General features: G+C 44.7%; 1 protein-coding gene across 1 annotated transcript; it reads left to right on the top strand.

Moving 5' to 3' along the window:
• Positions 1-1,058: 1,058 nt before the first annotated feature.
• On the top strand, positions 1,059-23,714 carry LOC307236054 (WD40 repeat-containing protein SMU1). Its single transcript, XM_080008335.1, has 12 exons — positions 1,059-1,165; positions 2,479-2,689; positions 4,742-4,894; positions 11,651-11,761; positions 11,970-12,098; positions 18,448-18,567; positions 18,692-18,808; positions 19,082-19,209; positions 19,635-19,761; positions 20,502-20,669; positions 20,771-20,923; positions 23,380-23,714. The coding sequence occupies exons 1-12, from the start codon at positions 1,140-1,142 to the stop codon at positions 23,476-23,478; spliced, it is 1,542 nt and encodes a 513-aa protein (XP_079864461.1). The 5' UTR covers positions 1,059-1,139; the 3' UTR covers positions 23,479-23,714.
• The last annotated feature ends 1,734 nt before the right edge of the window (positions 23,715-25,448 follow it).

Genomic DNA, 25,448 nt, shown 5'->3' on the forward strand with positions numbered 1-25,448 from the left:
AAACATGACACAGTACACAGAAAACACACGACACAGTACACACAACAGTACACACATAACACATAACACAGTACACACGACACACACTACACAGTCCACAGTACACACATGACACAGTACACACTGCACAGTACACACGTCATAAAGCGTCTTACTGTAAATATCATCTCCCTCATTTTAAAACCAAACGTGTGACGTCTCAGTAAACCAAGACCAACTGAATATTTTGGGTCATAGTTGTTCAGTTTTTCACTAATATCTGCTCCGTATTTGGATCGAATTAGATAAAATCTAAACCACGAGATCCTTGTTACATAGTGATTTCAAATGAAACCTCAACCGTTTTTGTAGCTTATGCCGAAGTATATCCTCCACATCGGGTTTGACATATCTCGCTGTCAGATGTATTGGCTCATCAGTCTTAAAATCGTTCAAAATGTGGTTGGTTTTTCACTAATATGTGCTCTATATGTGTATGGAATTGGATGAAACTTCAACCACAAGATGTTTGTGACAATATGGTTCAAAGAAGACAAAACAGCCCTGTTTGTGTATTCTGCTGAAGTTGGTTTTCCAGATGGTTTTAGGTTCCACAATTTCCTGCAGGCTGGACCCATAATAATAACAATAATAATAATAATAATAATCATCATCATCATCATCATAATAAATAATAATAATTAAATAATAATAGTAATACTACTACTACTACTACTACTACTACTACTACAAATAATAATAATAATAATCATAATAATCATAATAATCATAATAATAATAATAATAATCATAATCATAATAATCATAATAATCATAATAATCATAATAATCATAATAATAATAATAATAATAATAATAATAATAATAATAATAATCATAATAATAATAATAATAATCATAATAATAATAATAATAATAATAATAAAGGATAATAAACTCTAGATCTATCTTTACGACACATCTATCTTCTACTTTGGGAGCCAGCCTTAAGTCACGGAGCTTCGGACGTGGTGGTCAAGTTGATCTCGGTGTCGCCACGTGTTCTCGCGATACTGCGGGGAGCAGCGCCGCTAGAGAAGGAAGCAGTAGGTCCGTCCTGAGTAGTCTGCAGAACATACTAGAACCTCCCGTTCGCCACCATGTCTCTGGAAGTGGAGTCCGCAGAGTAAGTCTGAGCGGAGACACACGCGTTTATTCCGCGGCCATCGAGGCCTCTGCACGCAGCTAAGTCTGCTGGAGCTAGCGGCTATCCTTCGGTGCTAACTGCTAGAGCTGGCAGCCATCTTTCGTCGTAATTGCTAAAGCTAGCGGCTAGCCCCTGTTTGAGTTCATGGCTACAGGGTTACGCAGCTACGGAGCCACGGGGTTATGATACTACGGGGATATAGCCCTACCGGGATATAGAACTGCGGGGTTATGTGACTATGGGGATATAGAACTACGGGGTAATGTGACTACGGGGTAATATGACTACGAGGATATAGAACTACCGGGATATTGAACTCCGGGGTTACGTGACTTCGTGGATATAGGACTACGGGGTTATGGAGCTGCGGGGATATAGAATTACGGTGTTATGTGACTACGGCGATAGAGAACAACGGGGTTATGGAGCTACGGGGATTTAGAACTACAGGGTTATGGAGCTGGGGGCATATAGAACTACGGGGATATAGGACTACAGGGTTATGGAGCTGCGGTGATATAGAACTACGGGCTTATGGAGCTGTGAGGATATGGAACTACGGGATATAGGACTAAAGGGTTATGTGATTAAGGGGTATAGAACTACCAGGATATAGACTTAGGGGTTATGGAGCTGCGGGCACAAAGAATTTCGGGTTTATGGAGCTACGGGGTTATAAGTGCACATATCTGTGTATATGATATCTGTATATACATAGGCATATTCCTTCTATCTATTCCATTTTATTTCAATTTATTTTTATTGTATTTTATTCTTTATATTTTTATCTTATTCTATAAGTATTCCACTTACTGTATTACGTTTTAGGAGTCAGTTAGTCGGTCTATTAGAAAGGAATTTTCTACTTTTTATTTTATTTTATTTTTAATTTTTTCCTAGGACATATTGTGTGCTATCACCGGGTGCGTTGCATTACATTTCACTGCATATATGTATGGAAGTATGTATATGTATGTGACAAATAAAAATCTTGAATCTTGAATGAGGCTGTGGGGTTTACCTCCCAGGATATAGAACTATGGGGTTATGGAGCTGCGGGCACATAGAACTTCGGGTTTATGGCACTACGGGGTTAAGGGGTTGTGGTGTCGTCATGGTGCTACGGGGTGGGGTTAAGGGGCTGTGGTGTTGTGGTGCTACAGGGTTATATTGCAGAGCCCTGAGAGAGGCCTAGGCCAATGGTACCGATAGTAGCATCCACTGCTAAGTGAATGAGCTGTGCTACTGAGTGCGAGTTGACCTGCACTCACTTCAACCCCCCCTGCCCCTAGTGTGATCCGTCTGATCCTGCAGTACCTGAAGGAGAACAACCTGCAGCGCACCTTGTGCACGTTGCAGGAGGAGAGCACAGTGTCTCTCAACACGGTGGACAGCATCGACGGCTTCGTGGCCGACATCAACAGTGGCCACTGGGACACGGTGCTTCAGGCCATCCAGTCCCTGAAGCTTCCCGACCAGACCCTGGTGGACCTCTATGAACAGGTATTAACTTTAGTATTAGATATATACTGACCATCCAGTTCCCGAAGCTTCCGGGCCACACCCTGGTGGACCTCTACCAACAGGCCCTGTACCTTAAAATATATGATAGGGGGGATGGTAGCTCAGGAGGTAGAGCTGGTCATCTAGTAATCTAAAAGTTGCTGGTTCGATCCCAGGCTCCTCCTGCTAGCATGCTGTAGTGTCCTTGAGCAAGACACTTAACCCCTCATTGCTCCTGATGGCTGCGTCCGTCGGTGTTTGAATAATTGTAAGTCGCTTTGGATAAAAGCGTCTGCTAAATGTAATGTGATGTAATGATAGGGTTATTAATTTATTACATATATTATAGGGTTATAAATATGACATATGATGAAACGCCTTTGAATGACTAAAGCATTGGTATGGCAACCTCATGGCAGCTATCACTGTACTCTTAACTGTATTACTAGGACATATTTCACATAATACAGAGGTATTTTTTCAGAACATTTATTGCGCAAAACTGCAATAATAAATAGAAAAAAAATCAAACCTTTTCTCAAGTAACTTCCATCTCTGAAAAACACTTTCATGAAATACAATCAAATCAAGCTCCACAAAGTGAAAATAAAGACTCACTCCAAGTATTTGTTATTTATTCCCCCTTTTGTGCCAGTTAAAATATTTGAACTTTTGGCCGTCCTCAGAGAGGTAACACGCAACATGCCGGGTGTTATGTAGCCAGAAAGCAAGTGGCCGACTATACTGCACGTCTGCTGCAGCTGCCACACTCCGAATATTGCACTTAAATAAAAAATGTGGATTGATATGAAAGTTCTTCTATTTAATCTATTTATTGACTACATGGAGGCTGTTTGGTGCTTGAGGCAAGGAAACGGATGGAAGATTTGGACGTAGTGGTGGCGTGGTTTGTCTGGAGATAAGTTGTGGCTCCGGGTTATTACTTGTATAATGAAATATGAATAATTGATAATAAAAGGGGGATGGGATGGGATGGGATTTCCAGGGGATGGTAGCTCAGGCGGTAGAGCTGGTGGTCTAGTGATCTAAAGGTTGCTGGTTGGATCCCAGGCTCCTCCTGCTAGCATGCTGTAGTGTCCTTGAGCAAGACACTTAACCCCTCCTTGCTCCTGATGGCTGCGTCCGTCGGTGATTGAACAATTGTAAGTGGCTTTAGATAAAAGCGTCTGCTAAATGTAATGTAATGTAAAAGAAGGGCTTCTATTGCGAGTGGAAACCAGGTGATCAGCCATTGCTCACTCAGTAAACAGATCATTGATCACTCTCAGTAGACAGATCTGCGATCTCTAAAGATGCGCTCTCACGAGAACCGCATAACAATATCCATCCATAATGCCAAATAATCCTGGTTCAAACCTGCTTGGAGATTAATATGATGCTTTATCGACGACTTAATTTAAGGATCCTAGACAAATGCGACCTTCAGATCAAACGTGGTAGACGGAAACAGTATAACGGCTCTTTATGAATGGCACAGGGCCAGGGGAGGGAAAAAGAACAACAATAAAACCACATAATTTGGTCTAATATATTTTGCTTTTGTGCGTCACCAAAATATCAACATATCGTGCTGTTTCCATCTCTGAGGGCTCTACCGGTCAGCACGATAGTCAAAATCTAGCGTAGGGCAAATACATACCGGTGTACTTTCTATACCGTCCACCCCTATAATAAGTACATATGTCACAGTATCTAATCAGCTGTATGTCACAGCTCAAGACTCTAGAAACAAGCAGCGCTTGTAGAGTTAGTCAGGTGTTTTTTTTTTTTGTTGTTTTTTTTCTTCTTTTTTTAACATTAATTTATTAGCTCTGAACAATAGTGTCACTTTTTGTGTTAAGGTATTTTCTAGGAATTTATTTAATCGTTTCTAGGAAGTGTTCTTTTGTAGATGGGGAAACCTTGTATGTGATAAATATGTAATAAAATATATTGTTATTTCTGTTATGGTTGGAGCTAATCCAGCTCGACAGCTGGGGTTATGTTTATTTTCTCCCCATTTATCTATATAAAACTATTTTCTGTATTCAGGTGGTGTTGGAACTGATTGAGCTCAGGGAGCTGGGTGCAGCTCGTTCTCTCCTCCGTCAGACGGATCCAATGATAATGTTGAAACAGACGCAGCCAGAGAGATACATCCACCTGGAGAACCTTCTGGCGAGGTCCTACTTCGACCCACGGGAGGTGAGTTAAAATACAGTTTTATTACAACTAATCTTTACATGTAGTAATGACAACAAACTCTCAAATGTCTAGTTTAACAACTTACACTACTCACAAAAAGTTAGGGATATTTGGCTTTCGGGTGAAATTTATGGAAAATGTAAAAAGTTCACGCTACAGTGATATTAAAGTAAAGTAGGGCATTTAAGTAGAAGCATGCAATGGTGATTTCCTCATCTCAAACAATTTATTGAAACAAAAGCCAACAAAAGTGGTGGGTTTACCACAACAAAAAATGTCAATGTCTCAATAACTTGTCATGTGCCCTTGAGCATCAATTACAGCTTGACAAGGGCGGACGTCTCATTCTGTTGACAAATCGACTTATTGTCTGCTGAGGCCTGGCCCCCCACTCTTCTTGAAGGGCGACCCTCAGGTCATTGAGGTTCTAGGGTACAGAGTTACGAGCCTCTACACTGCGACTCAGCTGATCCCATAGGTTTTCTATGGGATTCAGGTATGGAGAAAGTGCAGGCAACTCCATTTGAGGTACCCCAGTCTCCAGCAGCCGTTCCCTAATGATGCCACCTCCATGAGCTGGAGCATTGTCGTCCATGAAGATGAAATGAGGCCTGTGTTGTTCATGCAGGGGCACAATGACTGGATTAACGATGTTATTCAGGGCTTGTCACTGTACCATTCACAAGGTGTAGGGCAGTTCTGTATTGACTAGACACACCTGCCCACACTGTAACACCACAACCACCAAAGGCTCGTCTGGTGACAACAGTGGCTGAGGCAAAGCGCTCTCCTTGATGTCTCCAACATCGTTGGCGGCCATCATTTCTGCTCAACGTGAATCGACTTTCATCAGAGAACAGCACTGACGCCCACTGGTCCCTCGTCCAGCGTAAATGCTCCCTGGCCCATGCGAGACGATGATGCCTGTGGCTGGTGGTGTTGTCAGGTACCCTTGCAGGTGGTCTTGCACGCAGACCACGCTGATGTAAACAGTTTTGAATGGTCTGACGTGACACTTGGGTGCCTCTCACCTCCCTTAAATGTACCTGGAGTTGAGTGGCATCATCATCCGGTTCCGCAGGGCACTGTTCACAATGAAGCGGTCATCAGTGTGGGATGTGGCCAAAGGACGTCCACTTCTATGCCTTTCTGTGACTCTTCCAGTCTCTCTTTCTCTGTTGCAACCTGCTGATGACTACAGTTCACTGCAAATTGCACCACCGAAACTGTTGTGTGATGGTCATTGCAGAATCATGGCTTCGCCTGCAAATTCCTGTCGCTGCGGTTCAGCTAACAGACCATACAATCTTCCGGCAAGACAGGAACATAGACTCTGGTAAGAACAGAGGTGGATAACTTTGCATCTATGTGCAAAATGACTGGTGTACCAACAGCAGAGTTATTGCTAGTCACTGTTCCCCTGAATGAGAAGCCATATCAATCATATGCAGACCCTTCTATTTACCAGGAGAGCTAACAGTAGCTATTGTGACGGCTGTTTACATAGCACCAGATGCTAACATTAGTACAGCTCTCTCCCACTCACTAGCATAACCAACCAACAGCGTGCTCATCCAATTGGTGTGCACATCATAGATTGAGACTTTAAAGACAGTACTCCGTAAATTCATCCAGTATGTGAAGTGCCCTACCAGGGGCATCAAAACACTCGACCAAGACTATTCCAACATTAAGCAACCGACAGAGCCGCACCCCTCCCCCACCTAGGACAATCGGATGACCTCTCACTGCTCCTTATCCCAGAATATACTCCCCTCGGGAGGAAAACAAAGCCAAGCAAAAAAAACAAAACCTGGCCTGGGGAGCTCTCTCTCAGCTACAGGAAAGCTTTGAACGAACAGCATGGGATGTATTTGAGCAACAGGAGTTAGAGGAATATACAGAAACCGTCTTGTGTTACATAATTGTCTGTACAATAAATTGTACAGACAATGTAACTGCAGAGAAACTCATCTCTGTGTTTCCAAATCAGAAACCGGATGACTGGTGAAGTTCAGACACTTCTCAAGAACCGCAACACCACCTTCAAGTCAGGCGACAGGACCCTGTACAGCAGTGCCAGAGCTGACCTGAAGAGAGGCATCAAAGAGGCGTACAAGAGGAAAATTGAAGACCGCATCACAGATAACGACTCAAGGAGGTGTGGAAGACATCACAAATTACAAGGGAAGAAACCCCTTCACCGTCAGCGATGACGCCTTGCTGGCAGAGGAACTGAACCGTTCCTTGGCCTGGTTTGAGGTAACAAGGCCCATCCCCAACTCTCCACCACCATCTCCATCTGCATCCAGCATTCACACACTCCCACTACAAGAACAGGAATTGAGACAGGTGCTTAGGTCAGTGACTCCGAGGAAGGCCGCTGGGCCTGATGGAGTACCTGGGAAGGTAGTCAAAGCATGTGCTAACAAGCTCACCGGGGTCTTCACAAAGATATTCAACCTCTCCCCTACACAAGCCAGTATTCTGCCCTGCCTAAAATCAGCCAAGATCATCCCTGTTCCAAAAAAGGCAGCCACCAACAGCTTTAAACGACTACAGGCCAGTTGCACTCACACCAGTGATCATGAAGTACTGTGACAGACTGGTCTCTCAACACATCAAAGCCAGTCTCCCTCCCCTCTGGTTGACAAACTGCTTGACCTAGGCCTCCCCTCTCCCACCTGCACCTGGATAAAGGACTTCCTGACGAATCACCCTCAAACTGTTAAGTTAGGCCCCCACCCTCACGCTCAGCACCGGCTCTCCACAAGGCTGCGTGCTGAGTCCACTACTCTACTCTCTGTCCACATACCACTGCACACCAATCCATACCACCAACATCATCGTCAAATTTGACGATGATGTAACCACAGTAGTCGGACTCATCTCAGGAGATGACGAGTGGGCCTACAGCGATGAGGTCGAGAAACTGGTGGCGTGGTGTTCAGTAAACCACCTGACACTGAACACCACAAAAACAAAATATCTCATTGTGGAATTCAGAGGGCAGAGTGCACAACCGGCCCCACTCTACATCAACTGGGAGTGTGTGGTAAGGGTTCACACCTTCAAATTCCTGGCAATCCACATCTCTGAAGATCTCTCCTGGTCTGCCAACACCACGGCAGTAGTTAAAAAGGCACAGCAGCGTCTACACTTACTGAGGGTGCTCAGGAAGGACAACCTGGAAGAACGGCTGCTTGTGGCCTTTTTATCGTCCCACCATCGAGAGCATATTGACTTACTGCATCTCGGTGTGATATGCCGCCTACTCAGCAGCAGAGAAGAGAGCTCTCCGGAGAATCATCAACACAGCTCAGAAAATCAACGGGTGCAAAATTTTGTGTTTAAGCTGTTCTTAAACTCTGTATTTGTATTTCTGTAAATTAGTATTTCCACATGCACCATCAGGAGCAGTGCTGCTAATGTTGTTGTATGAATACAATAACAATAAAGGCTTTGTATTTCTAAATGGTAAATGTAAGTTTGATAAGAGAAATGTGTGTATTTCTGCATCCTACTGCTGTGTTTCGACTAGGATGGAGTTGTAGCATTGGAGGTGAAGCACGCACTTGCATGCGTGCAGAAATGTATTCATATTATGATAATGATTATTATTATTATCATCATGATCATCATAAACACCTACCCAAAATAATTGTCTTCAGAAGCTTTTGGCAGTTAATACGCGTTACAGCCACCAGGTGTCCTAGTCCTGCAAGACTACGGACCCGTAAGTGCTGCACGTGCTACTGTGTGTTTACACTTGTAGCCGGCAAGCTGCTAACGCGATAACTCGTGAATTGCAGGACTGTTTTCATTCAGCCAATGATAATCCTGAATCCGTGGTCAGCATTGCTTGCTTCATTATTGTTTGTTGTTATGTACCCTGTGCCTGTTATTAAGTATTGTGCTGACATTAGCAGGTAAGTGTAAAGTTTCTCATTTACAGTGGGGCAAAAAAGTATTTAGTTAGCCACCAATTGTGCAAGTTCTCCCACTTAAAAAGATGAGAGGGGCCTGTAATTTTCATCATAGGTACACTTCGTCTATGAGAGACAGAATGGGGGGAAAGAATCCAGGAAATCACATTGTAGGATTTTTAATGAATTAATTGGTAAATTCCTCGGTAAAATAAGTATTTGGTCACCTACAAACAAGCAAGATTTCTGGCTTTCACAGACCTGTAACTTTTCTTTAAGATGCTCCTCTGTCCTCCACTCGTTACCTGTATTAATGGCACCTGTTTGAACTCGTTATCAGTATAAAAGACACCTGTCCACAACCTCAAACAGTCACACTCCAAACTCCACTATGGCCAAGACCAAAGAGCTGTCAAAGGACACCAGAAACAAAATTGTAGACCTGCACCAGGCTGGGAAGACTGAATCTGCAATAGGTAAGCAGCTTGTTGTGAAGAAATCAACTGTGGGAGCAATTATTATAAAATGGAAGACAAACAAGACCACTGATAATCTCCCTCGATCTGGGGCTCCACGCAAGATCTCACCCCGTGGGGTCAAAATGATCACAAGAACGGTGAGCAAACATCCCAGAACCACACGGGGGGACCTAGTGAATGACCTGCAGAGAGCTGCGACCAAAGTAACAAAGGCTACCATCAGTAACACACTACGCCGCCAGGGACTCAAATCCTGCAGTGCCAGACGTGTGCCCCTGCTTAAGCCAGTACATGTCCAGGCCCGTCTGAAGTTTGCTAGAGAGCATTTGGATGATCCAGAAGAGGATTGGGAGAATGTCATATGGTCAGATGAAACCAAAATAGAACCTTTTGGTAAAAACTCAACTTGTCGTGTTTGGAGGAGAAAGAAAGCTGAGTTGCATCCAAAGAACACCATACCTACTGTGAAGCATGGGGGTGGAAACATCATGCTTTGGGGCTGTTTTTCTGCAAAGGGACCAGGACGACTGATCCGTGTAAAGGAAAGAATGAATGGGGCCATGTATCGTGAGATTTAGAGTGAAAACCTCCTTCCATCAGCAAGGGCATTGAAGATGAAACGTGGCTGGGTCTCTCAGCATGACAATGATCCCAAACACACCGCCCGGGCACCGAAGGAGTGGCTTCGTAAGAAGCATTTCAAGGTCCTGGAGTGGCCTAGCCAGTCTCCAGATCTCAACCCCATAGAAAATCTTGAAAGGGAGTTGAAAGTCCGTGTTGCCCAGCGACAGCCCCAAAACATCACTGCTCTAGAGGAGATCTGCATGGAGGAATGGGCCAAAATACCAACAACAGTGTGTGAAAACCTTGTGAAGACTTACAGGAAACGTTTGACCTCTGTCATTGCAAACAAAGGGTATATAACAAAGTATTGAGATTAACTTTTGTTATTGACCAAATACTTATTTTCCACCATATTTACAAATAAATTCTTTAAAAAGCAGACAACGTGATTTTCTGGATTTTCTTTTCTCATTTTATCTCTCATAGTTGAGGTATACCTATGATGAAAATAACAGGCCTCTCTCATCTTTTTAAGTGGGAGAACTTCCACAATTGGTGGCTGACTAAATACTTTTTTGCCCCACTGTATATACTTTTTCACAGGTTTGTGAATTTACCCGGATATGAAGTGTCCATAGTGCAAAATAATTTAACATTAGTTTCTGAAGAGATAAGCGGAGCCCTCCCCCCTCCTCTCCTAAAAAAATAAAAGAATAAAATAATGCCCCTGCTAGGTGCATATAGAGGAAACACTGCCTGACTTTACTGTGTACTGTTACTACCAGGGTACAGTGCAAGATTACTTTGTACTGTCTGTTACTAGTTACTTGAGTTTGAGAAGTAAACATTAACATTTACCTGAGTAGTATTGCTGTGTCGCTAACTGTTCCATACAATGTTTGGCATAGATAATGTAAGATAACACTTTTATTAATCCCCAGAGGATATTTCAGGCATTACAGCAGCAAATTATGGTGCAGTCAAGCAAGGGATACAAATTAAGAGATAAGAAATACACTATCTATGTACACAATGTTATGTCACAATGTAAGGTCCTCACATTTCAGTCAACTGATCTCCATAGCGATAGTGGCGCCGATAGTGGCGATAGTGGCGCCGCCCCTAGCAGTCGCCTGCGCCGGCGATCCGGTTATTACATTTCACTGCATATGTATGAAAGTATGTATATGTAAGTGACGAATAAAAATCTTGAATCTTGAATCCATCAGTTTATCAGACCTCACATCTTCTCCATCTGGCTGTATCTTCTGCTGACAGTCACCATGGTCAGACCCTGACCAGAATTAAGAGGTTGGGGTTAGCTCCCAAATTGCTGTTCCAATTTTCCTGGACTTAATTAAATCTGTTTTGTCGATACATGTTGTCATCTTTTGTTTCTATGTTTGTTTTTCCGTGTACATGTTGTTTGTTTCTATTTGTTTTTCCGTGTACATGTTCTTGTTTGTTTTATTTGTTTATTTGTCTCACACGTGGTGATTCTCCCTCTTAGAGTTTTGTTGTTTAAAGACCAAAACATGGTATGGTGGTTCTCTAAAGAGGGAGATTGGTGGTGGTTTTGTATAACCAAAAACTGTGCTCTGGGTTAGGGGTCTCCACTTGCAGACTAACTCTGTCCTAGATGCAATGAACAAATTCTCTGTGTTGTATGTCCAGCATGCTGACAGCACAGGTTAAAAAAAAAAAAAAAAAAAAAAAAAGAGCTTGGGGCAGCTCACCAGGTCGGACCCTTTTTACTTGAATATGCAATGTGTGCGTGTGTGTTTCAGGCCTATCCAGATGGTAGCAGTAAGGAGAAGCGCCGGGCGGCCATTGCTCAAGCCCTGGCAGGGGAGGTTAGCGTGGTGCCTCCCTCCCGTCTGATGGCGCTGCTTGGACAGGTAGATCACCTCCAAACTACTGCTATTAAGACCTGTAAATCACATCGAAACTACCGCTGCTAAGACATATCGATAACCTCAAAACTACCGCTGCTAAGACAGGTAGATAACCTCCAAACTACCGCTGATAGACAACTCCCCAGTCCCAGAAGCGGCAGCGCCAGGGCCGACTTCCTCCTGGAATAAAGTCTGATCTTATCTCCCCCAGTCCCTGAAGTGGCAGCAGCACCAGGGCCTCCTTCCTCCTGGAATGACAATTGATCTGTTCAGGGGAAAAGCTGCCGTGAAGGACGTGGAGGAGGAGCGCTTCCCCACACAGCTTACACGCCACATCAAGGTGAGCTGTCCTACTAGATTTCTATTACCCTAACCCTGCTTCAAGAACAGCCAAATTAAATGAATATTGTCAGTGTTTCCCTATAATTATTTCACGCCTGGTGGTAGGCACCGAAAAAGCCCTAAACAAACATTGCGTACGGGATGGCATATTGGCGCGGCCGGTTTTTGTCAGATGGTGCAGTAGGCGGTCTGCAATTTATGTTTGAGTTCGAATTTTTGTTCGCCCTGTATATTCAAGACCTAAAACAAAGTGATCACAAGGAGAGGGTGACTTAGTAAGCTACATTTATTGCATAAAAATAAGCTGTGTAACCAATGACCTTTGCAAAACATTAGCACATCATGAGTGTGAATGATTCATTGCTGCTCATTTATCTTCCTTGGCCTGGAACACAATTTCACCTTGGCGTCAGGATCTAGAAATTTGGGCACCGGAGGCCCATTGATTTAAATCTTCATGCAGGCCCCATGGTGCTCTCCTTGCAGCCTCTTCCCGGGGTCTGTTTTAACCTACCAAAAGTGAAGATGTCTTTATTTAGTAAATTCTTAAATTTAGGGATAGATTGCAATCAAAACATGGGGAGCAAGTTAATGTTGGAGAAATGACGTTCACACTTCCCACAGCATTGAGCTCTGTCATCACCTCAATAAAAATAAATATGCCTATGAAATAAATAAACGAGGCTATATATATATATATATATATATATATATATATATATACACATTTTTAAATAGAGGAGAAGAACAATCTTTGTCGCACACCACAACACATGCACGCACACACACACACGCTTTGGATGGTGGCCGATGGAGGCCTCTGTGTTTAACCCATCCTGGCTTGTCATTCCTCCGGGGGCACAGCCAGGAGCAGTGGGCAGCATTCGTGGACGCGCCCTGGGACCTGGTGATGAGTGTCCATCGCTGGTCAGACGATGATGTGTGCATGTTTTTGGTGGGGGTCCTTACTGATGTGAGGTGGAGGAAACCCCATGTGAGCACCGGGAGAACATGCAAACTCCACACAGAGAGGCTCCTATTTGGGAGATAACCCACCGGAGCACGGTGCCAACAGCGCCCCAGGCGGGAATCAAACCCAGGACCTTCTTGCTGTGAGGCAGCAGTGCAATGCACTGTGCCACCATTTCGTGAGTGGGAAAGCATTGTGGCGGCGCTTGCGCTGCACCTGTGGACACTAGTACAATTTTTTTGTTTTATTTAGAACATTTTGAATAAGCCATTAGGGGGGGAAAAAAAAAAGTGTGGGGGGGGTGATACAGTTTATTTTCAGATAACTATACATTAGAGATCACATTATTTTGTCTTGACTGTCACAATGATTGTTACACTCGGCAAATCAGAAGCTTGATTCCTATCCGCCACATTCCACCAATCAGAGGAGAGATTATTGGACGGATCCAATCCGCTTCAAGCCATGTGCAGCTCTTAGATTGCGTTAACTCTTTAGACCAGTGCATGTTTTGCCAGTTTTCTTTCTACATGATGGTTGCAAAGCAATATCTATGGGCAAGTGCAGATGGAAATTGGAGACTTCCTACACCAATGTTGGAAATTATTTTAGCAGATAGAGGCGAAGAGGAGCAGGAGCCATACACCAATGTTGGAAATTATTTTAGAAGATAGAGGCGAAGAGGAGCAGGAGATTTATCAGAGCCCGATCAGTGGGAATGGTTTGCAACACGGGAATAAATCGGCTATCGGCGGTTGTTGGGCTGATGGTGCCCGGTAGGAAAATATTTTACTTTTCGCCCAACCCAAAGAGATCCTTATGAGATCTACAAAAGAAGTCTTCACTGCCTGTGACACATACCTACATCTCACAGGAACAACAGGATATATTTTAGTATCATCTTTTTTAATTTTCTGAACATAAAGAACCACAGGCTTAAAGTTTAAAAATATAATAAGAGCTACAGCTACAGAGCTAAAAACATTGAGCAGCTAATACAGCCAGTTGTGTTTAATGTGTTGATTTGGACATTTAAGATTTAAGAGATTTATTAATCACTTACATAAACATACTTCCATACATAAATGCAGTGAAATGTCAATGCAAAGCTTCCGGTGATTACGCACAATATGTTCTAGACTGAACACAATCACTACCTAATTGTACTTGACTAACTAACTGAAACTAACTGATTCCTAAAACGTAATGCAGTAGGTAAACAATATAGAATAAAATAAAGTAATACGGGGTGGGGGTACAAAATAGAAATAAAGGGAATAGACTTATGTATATGGGATAGGCTATATGTGCATTAAAGTGGCATGTGAATAAAGTGAGGTAGTGTGTGTGGAGATATACAATACAGTATACAACAGTACGGTACAGTAGTACAGTAACACTGAACAGAACAGCAATACAGCACAGTATGCAGTAACCCAGAACAGTGATACAATATGCTAAATACAGTAAGGTAGTGGGGCCGATGTGAGTGTCTAAGTGAGGACCCCTGGTGAGGTCAGCGTGACAGTTCTTATGGCTTGCAGGAAGAAACTCTGTCTCAGTCGCTCTGTTCTCCCTGTGTTACTGCAGAGGCGCTTGTCTGACCACAGCAGCTGGAACAATCCGTTGTTGGGTGGTGAGGATCCTTCATAATCCTGCGGGCTCTGCTACTACACCTCCTGGTGTATAACTCCTGCAAGGGGGGGAGGGTAGTTCCAGTGGTATGTTCAGCTGAACGCACCACCCTCTGCAGGGCCTGTCTGTCGTGAACAGTACAGTTTCCAAACCAGGCATTGGTGTTGCCTGTCAGGATGCTCTCCACTGCTCCAGGTGGAAGGACTTGACCCCGAAATTTCTTCAGCTGCCTGAGGTGGTAAAGACGCTGCCTTGCCTTTCTCACCAGAGTGTCTGTATGTAAAGTCCATGTTAAGTCCTCTGTGATGTGGACTCCCAGGTACTTGAAGCTGTCAACAGAAGTCCCATTTATCACCAAGGGCACGTGCGTCCTCAGTTGTTATCCTCTGCTAAAGTCCACAATCAGCTCCTTAGTTTTGCTGACGTTGAGGAGAAGGCTGTTGTCCTGGCACCAGAGTGACAGGTCAGTCACCTCCTCACGGTAGACCTTCTCATCACCGTCGTTGATCAGGCCCACCACAACGGTGTCGTCAGCAAACTTGATGATGGTGTTGGAGCTGGACCTGGCCACACAGTCATGTATGTAAAGGGAGTACAGTAGGGGGCTAAGGACGCAGCTCTGGGGGGGATCCTGTGTTCAGGGCGAGGGAGCTGGACATGTGCTTCCCCACCCTAACCACCTGTGGCCTGGCTGTGAGGAAGTCCAGGATCCAGGCACACAGCGGAGTGTTCAGTCCTAGTTACTGCAGCTTGACAGCCAGTCTGGTGGGGACTATGGTATTGAAAGCTGAACTACAGTCTAATCGATAAACAGCAATCTCACATAGGCCCCCTTCCGGCCATCCAGGTGCGTGAGCGTGGTGTGCAGTACCTGGGAGACCGTGCCATCTGTGGATCTGTTCTGCCGGTATGCAAACTGCAGCGGGTCCAAGGTGCGGCAGAGGGAGGTGCAGTCCTTGATTAGCCTCTCGAAACACTTCATGACCACCGAGGTGAGGGCCATCGGTGGTAGTCATTCAGACAGGCAGGAAACCGATCCTTGAGACAGGATCGACGGTGGACCTCTTGAAGCAGGACGGGACCACTGATTCAGCCAGGGAAGGCGTTGAATATTGTAGTGAGCACCAGGGCTAGCTGGTGAGCACGAGTCTTCAGTACTCGTCCAGATATGCCATCTGGGTCCGCAGCTTTCTTGGTGTTCACCCACATCAGAGCCCTCCTGACGTCATGTTCAGACACTGAGAGTGCACGCTCATCCCCAGCAGTATAACACCAATTAGCTGGCGTGCTAGCTGTGCTGTTGCCAGACTCAAACTGCGCATAAATGGAGTTCAGTTCGTTAGCTAGGGAGGTGTCCACACTCGTGGCTGGGGAGGAGCTGCTCTTGTAGTTAGTAATAGTCTGTGGCCCCAGACACAAGCATCTGGTGTCCCGTTGCTCCATCTGTAGCTCAACTGTCTCTGTACGTCCGTTTGGCGTCCTTCACCGCTCCCAGCAGATTGTACAACGCTGCTTTGTGATTGTCCATGTTTCTGGCCACAAGACCTTTGTAAGCGGCCGTGCGAGCATCCAGAGCGCAGAGGATGGATTTATTGACCCAATGTTTCTGGTTCGGGAATATCCAAACTTTCACCGTGGGAACGATGCTGTCTGCTAACGTAACTATAAAGCTCACAGCTACGTCCGTAAACTCTCTGATGTCACTGGAACTTTATTGGAACATGTCCCAGTCTACGTCAGTAAGAGCGTCCTGAAGCGCGGCATCTGATTGGTCCTCGGCTTGTAAACGGGAACCAGTGAAATAGTGGTATGATCTGATTTCCCTAAAGCAGGGAGCGAGACAGTCTTGTATCTGTTCTTGTAAGGTGTGTAACAATGGTCCAAAGTTCTCTCCCCCCTGGTGGCACATGTGATGTGTTGATAGAAATGAGGCACTTTTTCAAGGTTCGCCTTGTTAAAAGTCCCCAGTCATTACCACAGCCGCGTCAGGATGTTCATTCTGAAGTCCGCACGACACATCATATAGGTCCGACAGTTGACACATCATATAGGTCCGACAGTTCTGTGTCGGTGTCAGCTTGCGGTGGAATATAAACGGCTGTAATGATGACCGTGCTGACTTCCCAGGAGAAGTAGAATGGACAGCGTGAGATGGTCGGCTGTTCCAGGTTCGGCGAGCAGGAGCGGGAGAGAGTCTTGATGTTGTTGGGGTTACACCACTGTTTACCATGAGGCAGACGCCTCCAACCTTGGATTTCCCCGACTCCTCTGACTTGTCGGCGTGGAACACGGAGAAGGACTTGGCTGCACGTGTGGCGTGATCCGGCACCAGTGTGTTCAGCCAGGTCTCCGTCAGACAGAGGACGCAACAGTTTCTTATATCCCGTTGGAATGTAATCCTCGCTCGAAGCTCATCCATCTTGTTCTCCAGAGACTGAACATTGTCAAGAAGGATGCTTGGCAGAGGTGGACGACAAGGTTGCGTCCTCATTCTGACCCGAATGCCGCCTCGTTTACTACGGGGCTTTCTCCGTGGGCCCAACTGTGGAACGGCGGCTCTGTTGTTGTTGTTGCTGTTGTTATTGAGAGCGTTGGCGCGTAAAGTCTCCGGTGGCCACTCTGGATCCGTGGATAAAAAGTCCCAAAAATGTTCTTTTCAGGAAATTTTTATATCCACGAGTGCATCGCGGCAGTAGGAGATCACTGTTGATGATTTATTTGCGGACAGTGATTTAAAAAAAAAAAGGGGAAAAAAAAATAGTAAAATGTGTGTAGTCGACACGGAGCACTCGCGCAGGCAGCCGCAAGGGGCGGCGCTACAATCGCGAATGAGTGCAGATTAGTGCAGAAAAGTCTCAGCAGTTTCACAAAATATCAAGTTCTCACAAATACTGCAGAGATTGGTTGAACTTGCACTGAAGTTATTTCAGTTTCTCACTAACCGACGTCTGAAATGTTCTGGAAGGTTTAATTTTTTGGGGGGCTGGGGGGGGGGGGTGCAGTTCCGTTATTTTTGTCAGGGGGAACACTGATTGTGTATATATCCTTGGATGTAAATACTGGAACTACGGGTTAATGGAATCTGACTAAAACTAATAATTCAAATAAAAAATGATCAAAAATCAAATTGTGACCTGAAAATCAAAAGTCAAATCTAATCGCAGATTTGGAGAATCGTGAGACCCCTAGAAGCATATCATTGTCAGCAGTGACATACTAGGTTTTAGAGACCGGTTAATTATTTGCCGAGTTGAATTCTTGAGGAGACAGACCGATAAATTCGTAAATTAAAAGGACAAATCGCCCAAAAAAACAATCACAGCTTGCCGATATATTCGTCCAATCTCCCAAGCCTAATCTCTGTCCCCCTTTCCTTTTCTCGACCTCTATCTTATGTGGATCTCTATCCACCTTTACTCTTCTCTATCTCTCCTAAAGTTACTTCTTGCTGAAGTAGGTTTAGTGTGACTGATGGATTTATACAATGCACCCATTGTAAGTTGCTTAGTACAAAATCGATTGCCATTATGTAACATAGTGTAGCTGTAATGTAACATAGTTTACTGGAACCTTAATTGAATGTTACTTGATGTATTGTCAATTAATGTAAGGTAGTGTAGTTTAATGCACCGTAGTGTACTTCAAGAAGTAGTTTGGTCGCTTCCATGAGGAGTGCTCCTGGTTCTTGGTGCAATACTTGCTGTGTAGTACTAGTACCAGTAGTTCTCTGTGTGTTTTCCAGTTTGGCCAGAAGTCCCATGTGGAGTGCTCCCGGTTCTCTCCTGATGGTCAGTATCTGGTTACCGGGTCAGTGGACGGATTCATTGAGGTCTGGAACTTCACAACGGGCAAGATCCGAAAGGTCACACAAACTTACCCACTCAGTTCTGGAGGAATTATGTTCAAAGATATATTATATATATTAAGTGTGTGTGTGTGTGTGTGTGTGTGTGTGTGTGTGTGTGTGTGTGTGTGTGTGTGTGTAGGATCTGAAGTACCAGGCTCAGGATAATTTCATGATGATGGATGACGCCGTGTTGTGCATGAGCTTCAGCCGTGACACCGAGATGTTGGCGACAGGAGCACAGGATGGAAAGATCAAGGTAACTGGGAAAGCTATAACTATAAAACTTTTCATACATCTTAAACTGTAAAATAATAAAACTATAACTGTGAACTATATATAAACTACAACTTGCAGGACTAACTATAAAACTATAATTATGAAACTATAACTGAAAATATAACTACAAAACTTTACATATAACTATGAAACAAACTATATACCTTTCATAGCTAACTATAAAACAGCATATAGAAAGTGAAATGATGGATATAAAAGGTAAGTTTAAATCAGGCTGCGTGGTGTGTTGCAGGTGTGGAAGATCCAGAGCGGTCAATGTCTCAGAAGGTTTGAGCGAGCGCACAGTAAAGGAGTGACATGCGTGGGCTTTTGCAAGGACAGCAGCCAGCTGCTGAGCGCCTCATTCGACCAGACCATCCGGTATCACACACTGCTTCTATTACCTAGCTATCATCCGAGGAATGTCTGTATGTATGTCCTTCGATTTGCTCAATAGCTGTTCATCCAATCTACTTCGCACTTCGCGGGTGTATCGCTGGGGACCCAAGGACGTGCAGTGTTAAATTTCTTGCAAATTGAACACACAACACCCCTTTCATATTAATAAACTTTAAATAAACAAGCAAACAGCGAGCCGCTTTGTGACATCTGAATTATTTACATTTGTTAAACTGTGACATTAGGATGTTGTAGAAAGTCTGAAATTCCAAACAGGCATGTACTAGTTATTATTAATACGTATTAAGTCTGACATAAAATCTTACACATTTATACTATAATAGCTGGATATAGTAACATGCAACTCTAATTTGAAAGGTCATTCACTCATGTTGCATCTCTATTAGGATCCATGGGCTGAAGTCGGGGAAATCTCTGAAGGAGTTTCGAGGCCACGCCTCCTTTGTTAATGAAGCCACCTTCACCCCTGACGGACACCACGTCATCAGCGCCTCCTCAGACGGAACGGTCAAGGTACAAGTGGCCGTGGCTGAGTGGGCGGGGGTCGCCATTAGGGATGGTTCCAAATATCCAATTATTCGTTCCGCTTTTCAAGGCAATGACTTTTGTGTGGGTAATTTCCACTGAAAGTCATTTTATTTCACGTAGGAAGTATTTTGGGAGAAGTTAACAACCTACAATTCAAAATTCTTCAGAAAAAAACAAATCACTGAGTGAAACAGATTATGCAGTTCATGGGTTCAGAGACATGAAAGGGTAGACTTTGGAGATTACATTTTATTTGACATTGGCGGTTGAGGACAAACTGCATTTTAAGAGCAATTAAAATGTAGTCTGTTCAGATCCAGAACCCGACTTGTATCCGGGTCTCTCTCACAGTGCGTGGTCTGGGGTTGATCCTCGTGTTTCCTCTCAGCCCGCCCGGCTGTGAAGGACCAATCAGGCAGTCAATTGTTCTAGGAGGCGGGGTAGTTGATGATGTTATATAGAGCAAACCACATTTCAGAATAATGGCGGCTCCCGGAGACGAACGTGCCAATACTGTCTCACTGAGAGTGAGTGGTGTGCAGTTGTTTCAGCATAAATAGGAAAATACCACATTTGGCAGGTATCCATTGGCTTATTGTGTGTGTGTGTGTGTGTGTGTGTGTGTGTGTGTGTGTGTGTGTGTGTGTGTGTGTGTGTGTGTGTGTGTGTGTGTGTGTGTGTGTGTGTGTGTGTGTGTGTGTGTGTGTGTGTGTGTGTGTGTGTAGATCTGGAACATGAAGACCACAGAGTGCACGAGCACATTTAAGTCTCTGGGAACATCGGCAGGAAGTGACATCACAGTGAACAATGTTCTGCTGCTTCCCAAAAACCCTGAGCATTTTGTGGTTTGTAACCGTAGCAACACCGTGGCCATCATGAACATGCAGGGCCAGGTAGGTGTGACCTATTCATATGTCAACAATGTGTAATTAGTATGTGTTCTAAATATGTTGTATGTTTGTAGAGTGTAATAAGTATGTCCTGTGCTCGTCAGATCGTGCGCAGCTTCAGCTCGGGGAAGCGTGAGGGTGGAGACTTTGTGTGCTGCGCACTGTCCCCTAGAGGCGAGTGGATTTACTGCGTGGGGGAGGACTTCGTGCTCTACTGCTTCAGCACTGTCAGCGGCAAGCTGGAGCGCACACTGACGGTGTGTTACTCAACCTTCACTCACTGCACCACCTCAAGCTTTTGTTGGTCAGGATCCAGATTCTACCGCAGAGCTAGTACTAAATAGTGTATTCATTGCCGTACAGGGTAGACATACTAGTACTGCATAACATACATTTCAGTACTTGTACAGGTTATACTGAAATAGCAAAATGTTCCAATTAAGGCTGTGATGATTACCGCAATACCACGGTTACATGATTCTGCCGGATTATTGTGCAGTGTTTGTGTCACTAGGGCTAGTAGGGACAGGTTTTAGTGTCAGTAGGTCTAGTAGGGACAGGTTTTAGTGTCAGTAGGGCTAGTAGGGACAGGTCTTTATTGTCTGTAGGTCTAGTAGGGACAGAGTTTGTGTATGCAGGTCTAGTAGGGACGGAGTTTGTGTCTGCAGGTCTAGTAGGGACAGGGTTTTAGTGTCAGTAGGGCTAGTAGGGACAGGGTTTTAGTGTCTGTAGGGCTAGTAGGGACAGGGTTTTAGTGTCTGTAGGGCTAGTAGAGAGAGGGTTTTAGTGTCTGTAGGGCTAGTAGAGAGAGGGTTTTAGTGTCAGTAGGGCTAGTAGGGACAGGGTTTTAGTGTCTGTAGGGCTAGTAGGGACATGGTTTTAGTGTCAGTAGGGCTAGTAGGGAGAGGGTTTTAGTGTCTGTAGGGCTAGTAGAGAGAGGGTTTTAGTGTCAGTAGGGCTAGTAGGGAGAGGGTTTTAGTGTCTGCAGGGCTAGTAGAGAGAGGGTTTTAGTGTCTGTAGGGCTAGTAGAGAGAGGGTTTTAGTGTCTGCAGGGCTAGTAGAGAGAGGGTTTTAGTGTCAGTAGGGCTAGTAGAGAGAGGGTTTTAGTGTCTGTAGGGCTAGTAGGGACAGGGTTTTAGTGTCTGCAGGGCTAGTAGAGAGAGGGTTTTAGTGTCAGCAGGGCTAGTAGAGAGAGGGTTTTAGTGTCTGCAGGGCTAGTAGAGAGAGGGTTTTAGTGTCAGTAGGGCTAGTAGAGAGAGGGTTTTAGTGTCTGCAGGGCTAGTAGGGACAGGGTTTTAGTGTCTGCAGGGCTAGTAGAGAGAGGGTTTTAGTGTCAGCAGGGCTAGTAGAGAGAGGGTTTTAGTGTCTGCAGGGCTAGTAGAGAGAGGGTTTTAGTGTCTGTAGGGCTAGTAGAGAGAGGGTTTTAGTGTCAGTAGGGCTAGTAGGGAGAGGGTTTTAGTGTCTGTAGGGCTAGTAGGGAGAGGGTTTTAGTGTCAGCAGGGCTAGTAGAGAGAGGGTTTTAGTGTCTGCAGGGCTAGTAGAGAGAGGGTTTTAGTGTCTGCAGGGCTAGTAGAGAGAGGGTTTTAGTGTCTGTAGGGCTAGTAGAGAGAGGGTTTTAGTGTCAGTAGGGCTAGTAGGGAGAGGGTTTTAGTGTCTGTAGGGCTAGTAGGGAGAGGGTTTTAGTGTCTGTAGGGCTAGTAGAGAGAGGGTTTTAGTGTCTGTAGGGCTAGTAGGGACAGGGTTTTAGTGTCTGTAGGGCTAGTAGAGAGAGGGTTTTAGTGTCTGCAGGGCTAGTAGGGAGAGGGTTTTAGTGTCAGTAGGGCTAGTAGAGAGAGGGTTTTAGTGTCTGCAGGGCTAGTAGAGAGAGGGTTTTAGTGTCTGTAGGGCTAGTAGAGAGAGGGTTTTAGTGTCAGCAGGGCTAGTAGGGAGAGGGTTTTAGTGTCAGTAGGGCTAGTAGAGAGAGGGTTTTAGTGTCAGTAGGGCTAGTAGAGAGAGGGTTTTAGTGTCTGCAGGGCTAGTAGAGAGAGGGTTTTAGTGTCTGTAGGGCTAGTAGGGAGAGGGTTTTAGTGTCAGTAGGGCTAGTAGGGAGAGGGTTTTAGTGTCTGCAGGGCTAGTAGAGAGAGGGTTTTAGTGTCAGTAGGGCTAGTAGAGAGAGGGTTTTAGTGTCTGTAGGGCTAGTAGAGAGAGGGTTTTAGTGTCAGTAGGGCTAGTAGGGAGAGGGTTTTAGTGTCTGTAGGGCTAGTAGAGAGAGGGTTTTAGTGTCTGTAGGGCTAGTAGAGAGAGGGTTTTAGTGTCAGTAGGGCTAGTAGGGAGAGGGTTTTAGTGTCTGTAGGGCTAGTAGAGAGAGGGTTTTAGTGTCTGTAGGGCTAGTAGAGAGAGGGTTTTAGTGTCAGTAGGGCTAGTAGGGACAGGGTTTTAGTGTCAGTAGGGCTAGTAGGGAGAGGGTTTTAGTGTCTGTAGGGCTAGTAGAGAGAGGGTTTTAGTGTCTGTAGGGCTAGTAGAGAGAGGGTTTTAGTGTCAGTAGGGCTAGTAGGGACAGGGTTTTAGTGTCAGTAGGGCTAGTAGGGAGAGGGTTTTAGTGTCAGTAGGGCTAGTAGGGACAGCGTTTTATTGTCAGTTGGTCTAGTGGGGACAGGGTTTTAGTGTCAGTGGGTCTCGTAGGGTTGGGGTTAGTCCTGGATTTGAGGATCCTGAACTCCTCATCCTCCCCCAGGTCCATGAGAAGGATGTGATCGGCATCGCCCACCACCCGCACCAGAACCTGATCGCCACCTACAGCGAGGACGGTCTCCTCAAGCTGTGGAAGCCATGAACGAGGCCCAGGGACGCTCAGGGGGCGTGGCCCCCAGGGACTCTCGGGGGGCGTGGCCCATGTACAAGTGGATTCTCAGTATGCTGCAACTTCATGGGGGGGTCATTTCAGAATTTCACTTTTTTTTGTAAATATTTTTTTAAACTTGTTTCTACAGATCTGGTAAAGTTTTTTTGTTTTTTTTGCGTGTTTTTTTGACAGAATGTCGTCCTGAACTGATATTAAACAATAAATTTCAATAATCTTGATTGTTTTTAAATTAATTTTAGTTGTTTCCTCATATTTCCATGTTTTCTTCTGGAATGAAACGCCAAAGCTTCTGTTTTCTTTGCAGATTTTTCAGGTTTTTTTCCCTCATTTCATTAAATTGGTTCCATTCACCTCATTGAAGCAGGAAGAGGTGAACGCTGTTAGAAACAAGTTATTTCAAGACTGCAGGAGGTGGGCTACTTGAATTTAGCTTAGTTTACTCTTCTCATTCAAGCAATCATGGATAGGCGTCATGGTTTTATAGCGTTTACACCAATGTAATTTATTTCTTTGTATATTAACAGTAAATTTTCTGCCGAACCAACTCACCAAATAAAAGATTAGACCTAATATTGGTTCAATAGGAGTAATTAATAATGAATAAAAACTGATCTAGTTTAACCAGTATTTAAAAAAAAAAGTTATATGTAAGCCACAAGATGGCGCTTTGAAGCCTCAAACAATAACTTAATTTAAATATAGACTGTCTTCCATTAGGATTAGTAGTTGTAATAAATGGTTAGTAAACAATTAGTGCTAATAGTATTAGTAATAAATGCTCGGTAAGTATTAGTAACATTGAATGTTGACTCCCATTTGCTCCGCCCTCCAGTGTAAGACGGCAGAACAGAACGTTTCCCATTTGAAATGAATATGCAAAAGTTTGATCAGAAGTGTATTAACTTTTTTTTTTTTTTTTTTTTTAAACAAATACTGGAGGAGTTAAAACAGGCAACCAGTAGAAAGTGGCCTCTCCAGCACAGCACACCTTTAGAGGGAACAACTATCCAATGGTTTTCAAAGAAGCCCGTGGTCAAAAACAACTCAGGTATTTGTTTCCATGGAAACAGTAGTTCTACCACCTAAGTCCAGTTGTAAAGAGTTACTATCAAAGTGTAGTACAATTTATCTACTGGTACAATCTCCTGGGAACTGAACCTTAATGAGGTGGAGGGCTTTGTGTGCTGTGCCCCAATGAACCTGGGGACTATGCTGTCTGCTTTGGAATCTGGTAGGGCCACCTATGGCAGATTGGCCAAACAAATAATTCAAAAGACCCTATGAGTTAATGAAAAACATCTGGAAGAACTTTGCCCATGCTAGGGAGACTGGGCCCAACCCCGGAGCCAGGCAGAGGAATGGAGTTAGCAGTCAAGCGCCTGGTTACCAGGTGGCACACGGAAACTGGTAGGCACAGCTCGAAAAAGTAACAAGCAGCTGCTGCCTTGTGGGCAGAACCCCCTGCAAGGAAAATCATCAGGGGCCAGTTCAATGCCCAGTGGGCAGCAGGCAGTAGCAGAGTTGGCCTAGGCGTGCTGGACCCAGAACTGCTTGTGCAGGAGGTTGAGAGGTACTGACTGGACATCGTCTTGACTCACCTCCCAACTACAGCACTGGCTCTGGAACCAAACTTCCCGATCAGGGTTAGACTCTCCTACTCTGGAGTTGCACAGGTGGAGAGGCACTGGGCAGGGGTGGGGATACTCACCAGCTGCTTACTCAGAGCCACTCTTTTCCAATTTGTTCAGGTGAACGAGAGGGTGGCCAGCAATGAGGGTGGAGAGCAGCTGACCTAAATGAAGGAGTTAAGGTATCTCTGGGTCTTATTCACAAGTGAGGGTGAGAGGGAGCATGAAATTGACAGATGGTTGCAAGATCTGCAGTAATGCAGCAGACCATCCTAGTGAACTGACAGCTGAACCGAAAGGCAAAGCTCTCAA

This window comes from Zeus faber (assembly GCF_960531495.2).
Source record: "Zeus faber genome assembly, chromosome: 10".
NCBI lineage: Eukaryota > Metazoa > Chordata > Actinopteri > Zeiformes > Zeidae > Zeus > Zeus faber.

Bases quoted from the DNA above. Each gene is read 5' to 3' on its own strand.
- LOC307236054 (XM_080008335.1), top strand. From the start codon at position 1,140: ATGTCTCTGGAAGTGGAGTCCGCAGA. The intron at 11,762-11,969 runs GTAGATCACCTC...TATCTCCCCCAG, and splicing joins TGATGGCGCTGCTTGGACAG to TCCCTGAAGTGGCAGCAGCA. The intron at 20,924-23,379 runs GTGTGTTACTCA...ATCCTCCCCCAG, and splicing joins AGCTGGAGCGCACACTGACG to GTCCATGAGAAGGATGTGAT.